An 18,725-nucleotide genomic window follows, 5' to 3' on the forward strand; every position below is an offset into this window, starting at 1 on the left:
AATAATTATTAAAAAATTTGACATGTTCTTTGACTTGAAATTAAGAAAAACAGGACGATTTATTATCACACTGACAACATAAATTTTTAGAATCTACATTTCTTATAGATTTATTTTTTTAGATATTTTTTATATAAAAATTTATAAACTTTTGTTATACATTTCTTCTATATATTCCTTAATTATACATTATCTATTTACTGCAATCAAAATGAAACAGAATTTTCATAAAATACACAATCCTATTTTTCCTGTTTTTAATGCATAATTAAAAAAAAAATAACTGGAAAAACAATTACAATTTTCTTTACACCGGACATTATAATCTAATTAAATATGTAGCGAGAATAATGAAAAGCAAAAAGCATGATAGTTTCTTTGAATATTCATTAAGTGAACGTATTCAAGGGCAAGGTTCGTGTTCCAAATTAGATATGTGATGTGATGAATGACTGACATTTTAGATGAATGAAATCTGCTAAGTTGTTTGTATGAATGAATACAGAGAAAGACATAACAATTCATTAGTTTTTCTTGCTTTTTAGGTGAATTTTTATGATATGTCTTTGTCATAATTATTTTTCTTATTGGATTTGCCATACAATTCTTATTCATATTAAAAATATACTTAGTATTATACAGGGTGTTTCAAAACAAATGCGAAAAACTTCAGGGGCGATTCCTTGTTTAAAATAAGGGGTAGTTTGCTTCATAAACGTTGGGTCAAAAGTCAACCATTAGCGAGATATCGCGGTACAAAGATGGCGGAAAAATAATGTTTTTATTTTTTATCTTGAAAACGAAAAGAGATAGACTAATACAATTTTATGGAAGCATTACTGTTATGAAAACACACTTTCTGGTAATTTTTTCACTTTTTTAAAATGAGTGGAAGGGGTTGAAATAAACTACCCCTATCATTCTTGTTAACGAAATTTAAAGAAAAATCTTATCAAACACATGCAAAAAAATTAATTTGGATAGTTTAGTTTGTTTATTATCTCTTGTATTTTTTTGATAAAACACACCGATTTGAAATTAAAAAATAAAATGTAAAGCATTACATGTCAGGACAAAAAACATTTTCTGATAAAGAATCTAGCGGGCTGCTGTAATTTTTTTAGGAAAAAATCTAGTCGGCCGCTGTTACTTTTTAGGATGTTCCTAATATTATTTTATTTGACATTACTCTATTGCAATACGTTATTATCTAGATGATTATTATTATCGTTATTATCACTAGATTCTTAATCTAAAAATGTTTTTGTCCTGACATGTAATGCTTTACATTTTATTTTTAATTTCAAATCGGTGAGTTTTATCAAAAACACAAGAGATAAAAAGTTTCTAGACAAACTAAACTATCCAAATTAAAGCATTTGCATGTGTTTGATAAGATTTTTCTTTAAATTTCGTTAACAAGAATGATAGGGGTAGTTTATTTCAACCCCTTCCACTCATTTTAAAAAGTAAAAAATTACCTGAAAGTGTGTTTTCATAACAGTAATGCTTCCATAAAATTTCATTAGTCTATCTCTTTTCGTTTTCAAGATAAAAAATAAAAACATTATTTTTCCGCCATCTTTGTACCGCGATATCTCCCTAATGGTTGACTTTTGACCCAACGTTTATAAAGCAAACTACCTTTTATTTTGAACAAGGAATCACCCCCTAAAGTTTTTCGCATTTGTTTTGAAACACCCTGTATATTATAGCATCATGTCTTTATAGTAGAGTACTTTTTGATATACAGGGTATCCCAGAAATAAATGCAAGTATTTTAACTGGTAGTATAATTCAACCCTAGAAACACGTCTGAGGTTTTTTTCGCAAAAAAAAATTGAAAATTCGACATTTTTTGAAAATTTTTTTTTTTTTAGTTTTTAGTTAAAAAACATAATTTCTTGATAATATGGCAACATAGGTATTAGATTATTTACACGAAAGAAAATCCAGAAAAGATCCAGTGGTTCTTAAAATATTAGCAAAAAATCATTTTTTTTTAGAAATTTTCAAAGTAAAATAACTCCGTTATTTTGGACTTATTTGAAAAACGATAAAGAGAAAATATGTTCCTTTTATCGAGATCTACCACCCCTTAAAATACTTGCACTTATTTCTGGGACACCCTGTATAACAAAATTTTAGATTAAATTTTCTTCAGATTTAAACCTCCTCAAAATTGTAAAATTGCAAATTATTAATATTTTTTTGGTGTAAGTACCTACTTTGTAATAGCGCCATTTTCAAAATGAATAATTTTTACAATATGTAGGTACGCTATACAGAGTGTCCCAGAAATAACTGCAAGTATTTTAACTGGTAGATTAGTTCGACCCCAGAAACACGCCCTTATTTTTTTGTGCGAAAACTGTTGAAAATTTTATATTTTCTTGACATTTTCCGGAAAATATTGAAAAACTTTTGAGTGCCGCTTGTTCAGTTTCCGGAAATTTCTTTATAGTGCTTCGAAAGAATGCAATGTTGCCACCTCCTACGTTATCCACATTTTGTCTATGTCTGTTAGAAGTTAACATTTTTAAGTTTCATTGTAGGTTACTGTTAAGCCATAGTGCAACGTCTACTATATTTTAAATATCTTTTTTACACTTTTTTACAGTTTAGTAAAGTGAAATAATGAAACTAAATAATGAACAGTTTAGAATCAGCGCCCTCTATTAGATATGTAAATAGTCAATGTTTGACCTAAATTTAAACAGATCACCTGATTGAATTTTTAGGTTATCTAATTCATTTGAGATTTTACTCAACACAGAAAACTTGTTCTAAGTAAATGTAAATGTTTATTATTCAAATAGAAATATCAATTATTTTGGTGTTTATTCACAAAAACAAGAGTGTGAGATAGGAATTCTAGTAATTGCTTGGCATTTTCGACACGCGACTCTCAAAATTTTGCCAATATTTTTTTAAGTTTTCAAAGTTAAATAACTCGGTTATTTTCCATTTATTTTAAAAATGGTAAAAAGTAAATAGGTTTCTTTTGGCCAGATCTACCACTCCTTAAAATATTTTCACTTATTCTGGGACACCCTGTATATTCCTTGACCTATACATTGTGAGTGAAAACTAAATTATGTATTTTCTGTGCTTTTTCCAATGGTTGTTTTATGTTTTAAAGGGAGTACACAGTTTTTATCCATGCGTGAAATGTTTTTGTGTAGTTATCGAAATCTAACAATAGAGTATAAAATATTCGGATATTGTTGTAATAAAATTAATACCAACAATTAAGTCTATCTACGTGTTTTATTGAGATAAATTTCGTTTCAATAGACCATTATTTATTAAATTATTAGGTTTATTTTTAGATTATTGATTTTCTTGTTAAAGAATGTCTTTGATCTATGAAATAGATTTTAGATATAGGAGTATTAATTAAATATCAATGTAAACGGAAAGGACCTTTGTGTTTTCGTCATGTTTTTTTTTAAATTTGTAACATCAGGATTTATTTTGTAATTTTTCAATTCATTATTTAATATTTTTATTTGATTATTAAAATTATAATTTTGTTTTTAAGTCAAATTTTCTCACACATTAAAAATTAAAAAATATTGTTTACTATTTACTTTGATCTGCTACAAAAGCGTGTTTTTTCCAATTCTTTCATATTTTGTATATCTATACTAATATACAGGGTTGTTCACCACATACGACACGAAGTATTTGTAGCTAATACAATATTTTGGACACTCTGTATAAGGTAGTAAAATTTCTATTATTGCAACACAATAATAATATTTTTAATAATATTTTTACTTATATGGGACACTCTATATCTTGTAAAAATATTTTTAAATTGTAGCTCTAATAGTCCTTCAACGAACCCAAAACTTACAATTTGTAAAAATCTAATCGTTTAGCTACAATACTCCGTGTCGTATGTGGTGAACAACCCTGTATAAAATCCATAAGTGACTGACATACTGATTAATCACGATCCTGCTCAAACCACTCAACGTAAGAAGCTCAATTTTGGCATACAGGTTGATTCTAGGGTGTTCGATAAGAAGGGATTTTTCGAAATTCCAGTTCCAAGAGGGTGAAATCACCCCTCAAATATTACAATATTTTTTATTTCAAGAACGGTCAAGTTTCCCAAAAAACGCTTAAACACGTATATTTTATTTTGTTTTTTTACATATTTTAAGATTTTTTAAAAATGTATACAGGGTGTTTCGAAAAATCTGGTCATTGATTAATCATGATCCTGCTTAAAGCGCTTGACGAAAAAAGCCGATTTTTGGAAAACAAATTGACTTTAGGGTGTAGAAGTTCGATAAGAAGGGATTTTTCGAAACTCGAATTCTAAGGGGGTGAAACTATCCCTCAAATATTAATATATTTTTTATTTAAAAACCAGTGAGTTTTTCGGAAAAACTCTTAAACACGTATATTTTATTTTGTTGCTTTACATATTTTAAGATTTTTTATAAATTTATACAGGGTGTCTTATAAAATATGATCATTGAGTAATCACGATTCTGCTTAAACTGCTTGACGTTTAAGGCTGATTTTTGGCAAATGGATTGATTGTGGGGTGTAAAGGTTCGATAATTTTTTTCGATAGGGGTTTCTCAAATCTCAAATTCCAAGAGGGTGAAAACCCCCCTCAAATATTACAATATTTGTTATTTAAAAAACGGTTAGTCTTTGGGGAAAACGCTTGGACAAGCGTAATTTATTTGGTTTTTTACATATTTTGAAATTTTTTAAAAAATTATACAGGGTGTTCCAAAAAGTTGGGTAATTTCTTAACCACGATTTTGCTTAAACTGCTTGAAACGGATTTTTCGAAAGTAAAATTCCAACGAGATGAAACTACCCCTCAAATATTACCAAGTTATATAATAATATCGCCATATTGTTTTTTCTTTGCCTTAAATGTGAGAAAATTTTATCCAGTTTGTATGTTAATTAATTCGACGCGAACGAAGTTGCTGGTACATGCTAGTTATAGTATAAAAATGTAACTATAATTGTTTTATTTTTTATTTTCAGCCAAGAGAAAGAGGTCAAATGCGCTTCCACATGCTCCATAATATCGATACCGCGCTTCATTTTCTTCGATGTAAAAACGTCAAGCTTGTCAACATCCGTTCGGAAGATATCGTCGATGGTAACCCCAAGCTTACCCTAGGTCTGATATGGACTATCATCCTGCACTTCCAGGTAAGACTTGTCGATTCAAAAAACAAGACCCGTTTCAGCGTTAAAATGATGATAATAATACAATGGAACCAGAAAGTTTTTTGCACTAAATTAGAATTTTTGAAGTTTAGCCAAAGCAAAATATTTATATACAGGGTGTCTCAATATTCCGTCAACGTAAAATTAGTATGTATTTTTGGAATCAAAATAATTATGCTCATTAAACACGATTTACCATTCTAGAAAAGTGCTTCGTTTGTCCTTTAGAGGGCATCAATCAAAAATATATCCGAACATCACTTAATTTAAAATTTATGAAGCTTATTGTCAAATATCATTTTTGAAAATAACATAACATTCTATATTTTCGCGCCTACATAACTTAACTTAACATTACTTTGTAAGTTAGATTCGAAAAAACATTTTTTCCTCAAAAAGTATGCGCGGTGGCGTTTTCTTTCAAGATACAAAAAATGTAGTAAATACTAGAAGGACCATTTTACGAACGTTTGGTCGTCTGTGGAGTTGGAAAATATTTTTACTAAAATTTGTGTAGGGGTGGGGGTAGTTTTTACCATTTCCGTACTTTTTTTAATTTTTGTGAAGACCAAATGTTAAAGCAATTAGCTAAACATAGGTATACTCGTAGGTACTCCAAATTTCATTCAAATCCGAACAACGGTTCTTAAAATATCTTAAAAAATGTGTTTATTTATATAAAGTTTTGATTCCAAAAATACATTGTAGTTTTATGTGCTCTGAATATTGTGATACCCAGTATTGGTATTTATATTTATTTATGTTATTTTATTGTAAATTATAATTATCCTCTTAAAATTATCATTGCTAATGAGACATGAGGTTCTCGCCCATATAATAACTATTACCAATTCAAATTCGCAGGTATTATGTTCGATTCAAAGACAACGGCAGCTTTGATATTTTTGTTTTTATTCACTAATTATTTATTTATAATATCAACCATTCTGAACTAACCAGCTGTTCGACACCCAGTTATTGTTTTTTCATTAATTCTACCTGAGTAGCCCGATCCCACGCGAATTATTGTTGTTAAACCGATAATATAATAAATATGAAAAAATCTATAGTTATTCTCGCATTTGTGGGAAGCTGTTCGCCTGAAATTGGTCTTGTTTATGTATGACAATACATAAATTAGTATTAATGGGCTATTTTTAGTTGTGACAATTGCTGCGACTTGCCCTTGAGTTAATTTTCGGTAAAATTTGTTTCTTTCTCTGTTGCACAATTGATTTTGATTCTCCTATTTTAGTGTTTTGTTGTTTGTTGTTCGATAAGCTTTATGTTAAATTTGTTTTTCTTATTTTAAGACTGTTTGACATTGTGAATTGATCAGGAATTGTGTATATTTCTGCCCACTTAAATTAGAATCATTAAAAAAAAATATATGTAAAAAAATTAGTTCAGGTTGGAACCTTTGACGGTACATCAGGAAAATAATATTTATTTGCCACAATCTTCTAGAACACGCTATATTAAACTCTGGACTCTGGAACAGATAATTAAAACAGGACTTTTAATCACCTGTTGATGGAGCTAACATGGTTAGTGAAACGATAATCCAGAGTTTAAATTTTATAATATACAGTATGTCCCCTGATTGTCTTTACAAAAGGAAACACTTTTATTATTGTTAACATTTTGAGAAAAAAATATTCTTCAGAAAATTTTTTGCTTGTTCTAAAATCGTTAATCCTGTTTATACTTTTTAAAATTTCTATACCGTTTTAGATTAGAGGAAACTCAAAATAAACATGAAAATATAATTGAATTTTTTGTCCTAAAAATCAAAACGCGATTTTATGGTAATATAACTTCGTATTCATTCTTTGATAGATTGTTGTTCATAGAATTTTAATTAATGCAATATTTTTTGCCGTTTTAAAATGTTAAAGAAGCACAAAATTTATTTAGTTCAATGCTACGGAAAGAGCGATGATAGTTATCGGAACATATGATATTTTAACAACACAGAATATGACGTTAATCAAAACTATTAATAACCACCTATCAAAGAATAAAATCGAATTGATATTACCCCAGAAATGCCTTTTAATTTTTATAACTAGGAAAAAAATTCAACCTTATTTTTATGTTTGGAAAAATTTACAACGGTATTAATCGTTTTAGAACAAACAACAATTTTTATGAAGAATGCATTTTTCTCATAATGTCAATAATAAAAAAGTTTTTCCTCTTGTAAAGACAATCTTGGGACATACTGTAGTACCGTATGATCGAAAAAAAAAACGGCGTCGAAGATGGCAATGACAATCCATGATAACTTTCGCGAGTTCAATTTCTAGGTGTCATTTGAATTTTAAATTAAATCATTTAAAAACAGGGTTGGCATGATTTAAATCATGATTTAAAGCGTGATTTAAATCAAGTGATTTTTTAAATTTTAATCATGTGATTTAAATCAAAAAATCAACTTTTTTAAATCTTTATAATAAATCGAAAAATAACTGTAAAAGTTATAAAAATGTGTCCTAGAAAACTATAAAAAATATTTCTATATAACATATAAGTACCTATATCTATCGTTAAATAAAATGTTACACTTGCTATTGTAACGTTTAAATACGTTTAATAAATCGAAAAAATAATGTAAATGTTCTAAAACTATATAAAAAATGATTTGTACAACACATATACCTACTACATATCTATTCATCAATTAAAATGTTGGACCGATTTTTAAGGTAATTTCGTGTGAATCCATGACTTCTAAAGGGCAGGGATTTATTTTGAAATTTATGTACAAGTGACAAAAAAATGCTGTTCGAATACATTTCATTCGCAACCTCTAGTGCAGAAAAAGGTTCTTTTGATGTTAGGCTATATCTTCAAATCGTTGTCAGAAAATATGCTGTTTTATATCTTTTTATTTTACACTTTGACAATAGATAATACTAATTTCATTCTCGACTTATGACTATTTCCGAACAATAGTGTATTGTGAAGGAGTAAAAATTATACTTTTTTTGACGAAGTTGTACGTTTGACGGACTAGCGTAAACAGGGAGGCACAAAAGTACATTTTTACTCCGAGTAGAATATGTTATATTTTTACAAATTAAACGTTACAAATAATTTTTTTAATCAATTCCAAACGTGGGCAGAGTTATGAAGATTTAGCCATTTAGGATAGGAATTTAATTGGAATTAAGTCCTAATTATTTGGAAATCCGATTTAAATAATGTTTTTTATTAAAAAAAAAATCTGATTTAAATTAAAAAAATCTGATTTTTCAGATTTTTTTAAAAAAATCATGATTTTTTCCAACCCTGTTTAAAAATCATTTTTACTCACTATAAAGTTAAATTAAAACCTTCTTCAGGTAGTTGGCCTGCAGTACGTGCCATTAAAAAATAAAGGAGAGTACGGGTAAATGACGTTTAGGGATTGATCTTGCCAAAGTTGTAATCGATTGTCATTCTCCCGCCGTCTTCGACACCCTTTTTTCGATCGTATGGTATTTTGGTGTGTTATGGTAAATTAGTACTATGTTGCAAGTACTTTTAAAATACCGATTCATTACTTTTTCAAAAATCGAATAGTGGTATCTCTGATATCAAATTTTCTTCGAAATGTAACATAGAAATATAGCAAAATAAATCAGTAATTTACATCAATACACCAAAACACTTTACTTTAACTTTGAATCCTCTCTATTAATAATCAGTAAATAATATAATAATTATATTATTGTACCGGGTGTGTCTCAAAAGTGGCTCACCCCTATAACTTTTTTATTTCTTCAGATAAAAAACGAGATTTGGTATGTTAGTATATGACATAAATTACTATTGATTGACGTATTCAATTCTTTTTGGTCACTTCCTGTTTCACCGAAAATGACTAAAATTTTTGATTTTTAAATGGCACCCTCGGTATTTTTTTACTTTATTTGATAGAAAACGACATTCTGAATAGAATGACATATCATATGTCAATTTTGACTTTCTCGCTTAATAAAAAATTGAATTTTAAAATTTAGAGTGGCATGGCTATGTTAGAAACACTAATTCTTAACCAAAGAGCCTTGGAAAAATAGATTTGATCGTCTAATGTTTTTAGTGTCTTGTCCTGACCAATTAGAAAATGCTCAAATCGTATTTTTAATCATATCTCAATTTTTTCAAATGGAATGAGGGTGGTTCATTAGCATATTTGGAAATAGCATTTTTTACGAATAATTTGATACCGAGTTTGATACCACAGACTTTTTGTTACGAACCGCAAGTTATAATTTCAAATACACCATATGCGAAAATGTCAAAAGTTGACATATGATATGTCATTCTATTCACAGTGTTATTTTCTTTCGAATAAAGTAAAAAGATACTGAGGGTACTATTTAAAAATCAAAAGTTGTAGTCATTTCCGGTGAAACAGGAAGTGACCGAAAACAATTGAATACGTCAATCAATCCTAATTTATGTCATATACTAATATACCAAAACTCGTTTTTTTTAAGGGAAAAAATAAAAAAGTTATAGGGGTGAGACATTTTTGAGACGCACCCGGTATAAGAATATAACCTACATGAACATAAAATGATAATAAAAAAAGAAAAAGAAATTTTGAGTTGTGCCGCTTTCGTTCTGAGGGTGCGTGCGACTTGTCAAGATTTTATAAATTTTGCGTTAATATGTAAAATTATTATGTCAAGCAGTCTTTTTGCTAAATAGGCTTTATTGAAAAATAGAATGCTTTGTAATAGATAGATGTTTCACTCCTAATAGTGTTTTTCCTATGTTTTTAATGCACCCTCTCTCGGTAGACCCGAAAGGTAAGCTATCATTATGTGGCTTCGATTGTTCATGTTTTCACTCGAAGCTAAATCACACAAAAGTTTACTATTATTAAAACATATTAGAACATTATATACCTTGTTAATATTAGAAACCTCTTTTATAAAAGGTCTGCTGCTAAAGCGTAAAAATTTACGTTTCTGCAAAGTTACGTAAGCATAGAAATCTGTATTTAGTTTGATCGAGGTCGCAGAGATGGCGCGACTAGGACTAGCTGCATGTTTGAACAAAGTACCGTTGTAGAATTAGAGAGGTACTATTTACGTCTGCATTTATCGCAGAACGTTAGCGCTAAATTTTAAATAAAACCTAATGTTATTTCAAAACCTAAAAATATTTTAGAAGTAGAAAAATTATTACAATTATTTATTAAACGCCACTATTGCACTATAAAATTTCTTTGTCTAAGATCTTTTATAAAAGATATTTTTTAGAAAAGAAAAATTTGATAGTGTTAATTTACAATATTTTATAAAATCAGTCATAATACAAATCTTTGACAATTTTAGGCTACTACTACACTGCCAAATTTCTTTGTCAAAGATTTTATATAAAAGATGTTTTTTGAAGAATTTGACAGTGTAATATGTGTGATTTTATAAAATATTGTGTATTCACAGTATAATTTTTTTCTTAAAATATCTTTTATAAGAGATCTTTGACAGAGAAATTTTATAGCGTAGTAGTGGCCTAAATACTGGCCAACGGGTTTATAATTCAAATGAAAATGAGTTTGACAGTATCAGTATACATTTACGCTTTTTCTAAATATGATGATGATAATTCACTGATTTAGTGAATTTGTCTAATTGTCTTTTGGGTACTAGTGTATCATTTAGTGAGTCTATATTTCGATCCTTCTCTTTAGGTGGCAAGTCATGTTCATTTTAGGGCCATACCCGTTTATTTTTCTGATTTAATTCTGGAGTTTCAGTATATCATTGATTGCTTAAGGCCCTGATAGGGTTTATCTGTTCATTGTACATGTCTGTATTATATGTATATATTTTATTTAGGTTCATGTTAGGTATACTTCATTGCTGGCTGTATTCACTTCCGTTATTTGTATTTGAAGCTCTTGAAGGTTTTTAGCGATTAGGACAATATCATCAGCGCATTTTATATGATTTGGAGATTGTATAGATCATACCAAATAAACTTTTAGTCGCGCTATTAAGCTTGACTGGCACAGCGTTGCCCACTTTTACATATTTTCTTTTAATCAAAATATTTTAGGAAACAAAAATAAATTAATTATAAATATATAAACAGTTGTTATTTACATCAACAAAACTCACCTCTTTCACATCACTTAAGGGAGATAAAACGCCATTACTACCGCTTTCCCGTTCAAAATATTCTAGTAAGGTTGCGATGAGTTTTTTGCAACGGCTTTTAAGCTTGTATCTTTTATCATGTACACGTAGAACCAAAAGAGGTACTAAAAAGAACAATGTTCGACTGCAAGGTCTGTTGGTAAACATTTTTAAGCTTAAACTATCACAACACAATTCATTTAATACAAAACTGAAGTGTCAAAACGAATGACAATGTCAGAAGATAAATAAATAAATGTGGCAACTTGACATTGTTACAGCAGAGCTACCACCTGAATTGCCAGCGGAGCGAAAAATGTAAATTCCAGTTAGGAAGCCCGGCGCTGAATATGTCAATGGTTGGCAACAATGAATTTAAAATTCGCGCTATCGATTACGCAACTAAAAGTTTAATTGGTATCCCTTATATCTTCTTTATCTTCAGGTATTTTATGTTTTGATTTTTTTTTCTATTCTAATTAATTGATTTTTTTTCTCTAAAGTTTATGGGAACAGGTTTGATGAAATTGGCTCTTCTTATGTGACTGTTGCATACTGCTTACTATCTTGTTAATTTAATTTATATAATAAATGAATCAACTCATACAAAATCTACGGTTCTCAAATTTAATAATATTTTTAATGTTTTTGTTTTTATTGTAGTTCATTGATGTTATATGATAATGATATGATAATGATGATAATGATATGATAGTAACGATAATAATTATGATGATATGATAATGATGATAATCATTTAAGAGATCATTTTCTATATATCTTAATGGGTAAGCTAATTCTTATTCAGGAACTTCAACACCAGTTAGAAGATTACCGGATATTTAACGTTATTGTAGTAGTTGTCTATCGATTGGGCATTTATCGGTTGGAAGTCTGTCATTATACACCGCTTTCGTTTTCACCGGCATCAGAACGGTTAAAAAGACATAACATTTACCGTTTTTGGAATTATGGCTTTTAGCAACAGCGGGTGGAAACCATCAACCGTCGATAAAATTGAGTCGTGATCTGACAGACTTCACCTTTTCCATATCGTGTCTCACTTTTTATTGTCTTAATATCCCGTGGTCTTTCAAATTGGTACCAATAACCAGCCGATTACATGAATGTTAATCAGGGCTTACAGAAAATCTTGTTAAATTACTTTGGTTTTTGTATGGGTTTGAAAAAAAATCTTCCAATTTTGTAACATGGCTTTTAAAGTCAATTAATTTATTTTTATAGATCTTGACATAACTCAATAATAATTCGAAAATTACCAAGCGTTTTTTTGTTCATTTGATTCAAATGATCATCAAATCGAATATACAGGGTTCGGCAATAGTGCGTCGTGCAACCCTGTATAGAATAAAAAACTTGGGAATTTTGTTTACGTGCTAACCTAAAATATGTACTAGGATGCATTTCAGGAAATTATTTAACTCCTGCAGGGTGGGTCAAAAAAGTGTGAGTGGATCGGGATGATTGTTCCACATTAAATTTAGAAGTACGGTCGAGATTACCACTATCACTATAATATAAAAAATATATATTTTTCAGCCTGTCTTTAAAAAGATATTAGAAATACCAGAACTGTCCTGAAATCAAAACTATATTAGGTGCTTACTTCAGATGGTCTATACTCACTTTGCTATAAATATGGTAATTGTAAATCATACAGGATGTTCAAAATTCTACGCCAAACTTTCTAAAATATAAAATAATTTTTCTATCGTGTCATTTTCTATCGAATAAAGTAAAAATTACCGATGTGCCATTTAAAAATCAAAAGTTGTAGTCATTTCCGGTGAGACAGGAAGTGACCGAAAACAGTTGAAAACGGCAGTCGACACTGATTTATGTCATATAAGTACTATAAATCTCGTTTCTTACGACTAATTTGGTAGCACACACTTGGCATTTCGAGGCAAATTGTCGTTGGATTTATGGACAGGCCACCTAACCTAACTAACTTTAAATACTATTATAAAAATGCTATTTTTTAATTGAAAATGTCAAAAGTTGATATATGATGTGTCATTCTATTCAGAATGTCATTTTATCAAACGATGTAAAAAAAAATTACCGGCAGTATCATTTAAAAATCAAAAATTGTACTTATTTCCAGTGAGATGGGAAGTGACCTAAAACAATTGAATACGGCAGTCAATCCTGATTTATGTCATATACCTACTAACGTACCTACTAAATCTCGTTTTTTTTTATCTCAAAAAGATAAAAAAGTTATAGGTGTGAGCGACTTTTTTATATGACTACTTTAAACTTAAAGACAGTACTTACATTATTTGATCATAATAGATCACAGTCACAATCTTTTTATAAATGTCTAAAACCACATGGTCTAAAGTCAGTATTTTTTATAAACATACATAATATTGATATTTATTCGTTTACTGATTAATACTCACATACGAACACGGCTAATTCTGAACAGCTTAATAAATTATCACCTTATACGACGAACTGACACCAATAAAATACCTAGAATCCGTCTTTTACATCTTCCATCAACAACGTCAGATTTATTTTTATTTTCTGCTAAAACAGTATCTCCGATTTGTACAGTTCTTCACCTACGCGTCTCAACCCAAAACGTTGCCATTTTTGGTCAGATCATGTTCGCCCTTCAGCCAAAGAACTTTCGTGTATGTATGCCGAAATTTGACATTGTAATTGATATTAATTGTTATGCAAGAGCTAGAGTAGATCCAGCAGTCACATTCTGGTCGCCTACGGTACTTATGAGAGCATATGGTCGAAAATTTGGTACGGATGTGCAGATTCCGGAATGGAAACTTACTAAAATTAGAATTTATTATTTTCATTCATTTATTGTTACAAGTAAAGGGTAATTTGTTTTATAAACGTTGTTTATAATAATGAAAATCAGTGGAAATAATACTGCGAGTATACATTGAAAACACAAAACAATCTATTTGCACATATATTTTGCTTCTTTTAAATAAATATAAGGATTTGAAATGGACCATTTCTATCTTGTTCTTGTTATATTAACTATAATAATATAAATATACATATATTAACCCTCAACTGACGTGGTGAATTTTTGCAACGCTTATGGCGTGCTGGGGTCCGACGGACCCCAATTTTTTTTCAGTTTAAAATACATGATGAAGAGATTTTATAAAAAGCTTGTTATTTTAACACTGTTTACAATATATTCAAACTTATGAGCAAACAATTTAATTAATTTTCAACAAATTAATAAGAACGGACACAAAAATAAAGTAAAACGCATTTTTTAGGAATTTTTTGCAACAGAAATATAACTTGGCTAAGAAACCCAAAGAAATTAAAAACATATACTATATTTTATGATTTTACCGTATTATTAAAAGTACAAACAATTGAAATGTGAAGCTGAAGTAATAAACATAAATTATTTTCAACAAAACTGCAAACCTTGATTAGAATGTACATTACTTTTTCAAATACAGTTCATGCTAATATAGGATCTGCAGTTGCCGCACATGGATCGTGCACATTTGATTCATGGGATTTTTGTTTTTTGTCATTTCTTCATTGACATATAATTGCCATATACCACATCCTTTTCTTTTCTGGTATTGATTATTCAATTTTCTCTCTTCTATAAGTAAGAGATTCAGAATCGGAGTTATGGTTACTCTTCGGAGAAAAATCAATGTCTCGATGGTCTTCATCTGACTTAAGCCTCTTTAAGTTCATCAAACCACTCAATTAATGCTTCCTCAAAATTAGCGGCCCAGTGAGGCACACTTTTTAGACTACCCACCATCTTAATAATGTAACATTCTTGGCGTGGTGGTGCCACACAGACCCCAATGAAACTTTAGCCCCCGCTGGTAGGAACAATACTTGATAAAATCAAGTGCGCCTTTAACAGTTGCATATTGGTACCCTAACTTAAAGGTAAATGACGCGGCGAGGCCTAATTCTTAAACGTAAACATTTTACAGAGGTTTAAATATAGTGCTTGGGGTCCGCTTGACCCCACCACGCCAGTTCAGGGTTAAATAGAAAATGTCTATACCTATGTGGCGGATTCATCTATCCACAAAAATCAAGAAAAAGTACGGGAAGGGTGAAAACTACCCCCAACCCAAAATAAATTTTAGTATAAATAGTTTCCAACTCGACCGACGACAGATTTTCTTTTCCTAAAATGGTCTCCCTGATATTTACTACATTTTTTGTCTCTTGGAAAACAACGCCACATCGGATAGTTTTTGAGAAAAAAAATTTAGAGAATTTATTTTTCCAAAGCAGACCTAAAAATATACAGAAAGTTTCAATATTCCATGTATATAGAATAACTACGTATTTTTGGAATCAACTATCTTGTGATACTAACATAAAATTTCACATTTTTACCAACTAGGTTATTAAGACTCCATAGATTGATGAGACAAAAACAGTTTTTTTAAATCAGCTTCGGAAAAATAATATTTTTCCTCAAAAAGTATGCGCGGTGGCGTTTTTTTACAATAATCAGAAAATGTAGTAAAAAGTAGCAGGACTATTTTACGAAAAAAAATCGGTATATTTATACTGAAATTTATGTAAGGATGGGGGTAGTTTTCACCCTTCCCGTACTTTTTCTTGATTTTTCTGAAAGTCAAAAATCGGAATAACGATTCTTAAGACATTTGAAGAAATGTGATTATTTTTTGAAGTTTAATGCTCCTAAACTAAGCACTTTTGTATAGGTAAATTACCTATGTCGAATGAACTTATTTTGATTCCAAAAATACGTAGTAGTTCTATGTCCACGGAATATTGGGACACTGTATATTTAACTCTTTGGTAATTTATTAATTTACTCTAGACCCAACCCTGTAGACTCCTTGGAAAGTGCTAATTAAGTCGTACGATTACTATTTTCGTTACGAAGTAACTTCGATGCTAATTGCCAAGAGAATTCCTCCGGTCTCATTTGGTTTGTAAATCGGTTTCCTCTGGGCCTACTGATCTGGAGACTGATGGTCATGGACTAAAAATAAAAAAAATACAATTTTAACAAACGTATGTTGGCGAATTGGTGTAAATTAGTCGTCACAATGCTTATTAATATTTATTTGTCTGTTTACAATATTTAGAATTAATTTATGAAATATCCTAATTTGAAAGTTGACATTTAATTTTATTCAGACTGTAAAATAGATGTTTTGTCAATTATTTTGTTTTTCTCTTTCACTTTTCTGAATAAACATAAATATTTACAATGAAATATTAATTGATTCTGTTTTGCACAGAGTTGGTAATAGTGTGTTAGATTATTTTAAGATTAGTAATTGGTACTGATGCTAAAAAATATCTAGAATCTAGAGTGTCATGACTATGTTCGTAACAAAAATTTTACTCGAAATATATATAGGAAGTATGTGGTACCAAACTATTCATATAAAAATGCTTTTTCCAAATGTGCTAAGTTGTATTGTGCTAAGCTGTGCTTGTTTCAATTTTTACCCGACCATACCAACAGGTATGGTAGGCTATTAAGATTAACAAAAAAAGGTTTTCTAATTTCACTCAAAATGAGTTATTTGGGTCATAAATGACCTAAATACAAAATATTTTCATGGTGTCTGTCTGTCTGTCTGTCCGTCTGTCCGTCTGTCCGTCTGTCCGTCTGTCTTTTACACGATAACTCAAAAACCGCTAAACAGATTTTAACCAAATTTGGCACAAAAATACTGTGGCACCTGAGAATCTGGCTATTAGTTTTTGGTGGTGGTGGGGGTTGGTAAGGGGGTTAAAAATTTTAAAAAATCGTAACGCCAAAATTACAGTAGCTAGCGAAACGCGGTTTTCAATTTAAGATTAGGAATAATATTTGCAACAAAATTTGTAATAACATCAAAATCAGTCAAAGTCGCAGTTTTTGAGATTAAAAAAGATTGGAACGATTTTGATATCTTTTAACCGGCCAAGAAAAGTCAGGAAAAACATTAGACGATAAAATATATTTTCCAAGACTTCTTGATTAAAAATTAGTAGTCTTAACATATCCATGGCACTCTAGATAGATGAAATTTAAAATACTATTTTTATTTAATGAAAATATAAAGTAAAAAAATACCCAGGGCACTATTTAAAACTAAAAATTTGTAGTGTTGTAGTCATTGCCGGTGAAACATGAAATGAATACGTCAATCTTTATTTATGTCAAATACATATGTACAGGGTGGGTCAAATTGGACGCTTTTAAAGGGAAACACCCTATTCTATAGGAGATAGACGAAAACTAATATCGGTGTCTGGAGCCCAATTTACATCAAAAACGTGATGGTAAAAAGCGCATATACATACCGTTTCGGAGTTATAGGGTGTTTTTCAAAAATGTGCATTTTTAAAAAATCGCTATAACTTTTTTGCTATGGAAAATTTTGTATTTTTGTGAAAACATTTCTAAAGCACCTTTTTACGTAGAATTTAATGATTTAAGTATATTTTTTTAAATTAATAATTTAAGAATTATCAACAGAAAATTTGATTTTTTATATGGAATACCCTGTATATTTTTAATTAGTTGAAAAGAATTTAAAATTACCTTTCCAAAAATATAGCATACTTCATATTTTGAGTTTTTAAAAATTCACCCACTTTGAATAAGTAGGCTTTGAACGATGCTGGGTGATATGCAAAAAAATTCTAGCTGTGAGCAGCAATTAAAACGAAAATAATATTTACAATGAGAGATGCAGAATTTTATAACAGTTTAAACTATATTTAACAACATCAACAATTTTAACTATATTATCTAATAACAATAAAAATTAATAGCCAACCAAGCCATGAGATTTTGCTACAGGTGTTCGACATGTCGACCGTCTTCTGTTATGGACAGACGGGACCGTTTTTGAAAATTTCTCGCGGAATTCATTAACTCAGTGAGGGTGAAAGATACCCTCGCCTAACCGCTAAGTACTTTTAATTCTTGTTTAGATTATACGGGTAATTTTAAAATAAGAACCTTTATTCTTCTGCAAAGATAAAAAATCAAGTAAGGATAACAGTCCGGCGGCCTCGACGGCCAACGGCTGGGATCTTGGTTAGCTATTCAATTATTCACGAAATTGACTGCAAAAATTTGCTGATAACTTCAGCGTTCTGAGGTGGTGCCTCGTCTTGCTGGAAAGAGTTCCATTAGGGGCAGATCATCAATAAGGGGTCCAAAGCCTACTAGTTAAAAGTGGCGAATTTATAAAAATTCTGTATTTCGAAGGGGACTATAACAAAATATCAAGTGTGCTAAATTTTTTGAAAGGTAATTTTAATTTCTTTTTATTTAATTAAAAATATACAGGGTGTTTCTCTCCCCGATAAAAAATATTTTTTTCTGTTGAT

General features: G+C 29.8%; 1 protein-coding gene across 1 annotated transcript in view; it reads left to right on the top strand.

The window, feature by feature from the left end:
* Nucleotides 1-18,725, top strand: part of LOC115890619 (microtubule-actin cross-linking factor 1) — a gene marked incomplete in the record, with an annotated part of 244,898 nt that overhangs the window by 70,485 nt on the left and 155,688 nt on the right. Inside the window, 1 exon segment of the mRNA XM_030910899.1 lies at nucleotides 5,026-5,196. Within this exon segment, the coding sequence (XP_030766759.1) occupies nucleotides 5,026-5,196 (171 nt within the window).

This window comes from Sitophilus oryzae, unplaced genomic scaffold (assembly GCF_002938485.1).
Source record: "Sitophilus oryzae breed Bouriz unplaced genomic scaffold, Soryzae_2.0 scaffold_89_pilon_pilon, whole genome shotgun sequence".
NCBI lineage: Eukaryota > Metazoa > Arthropoda > Insecta > Coleoptera > Curculionidae > Sitophilus > Sitophilus oryzae.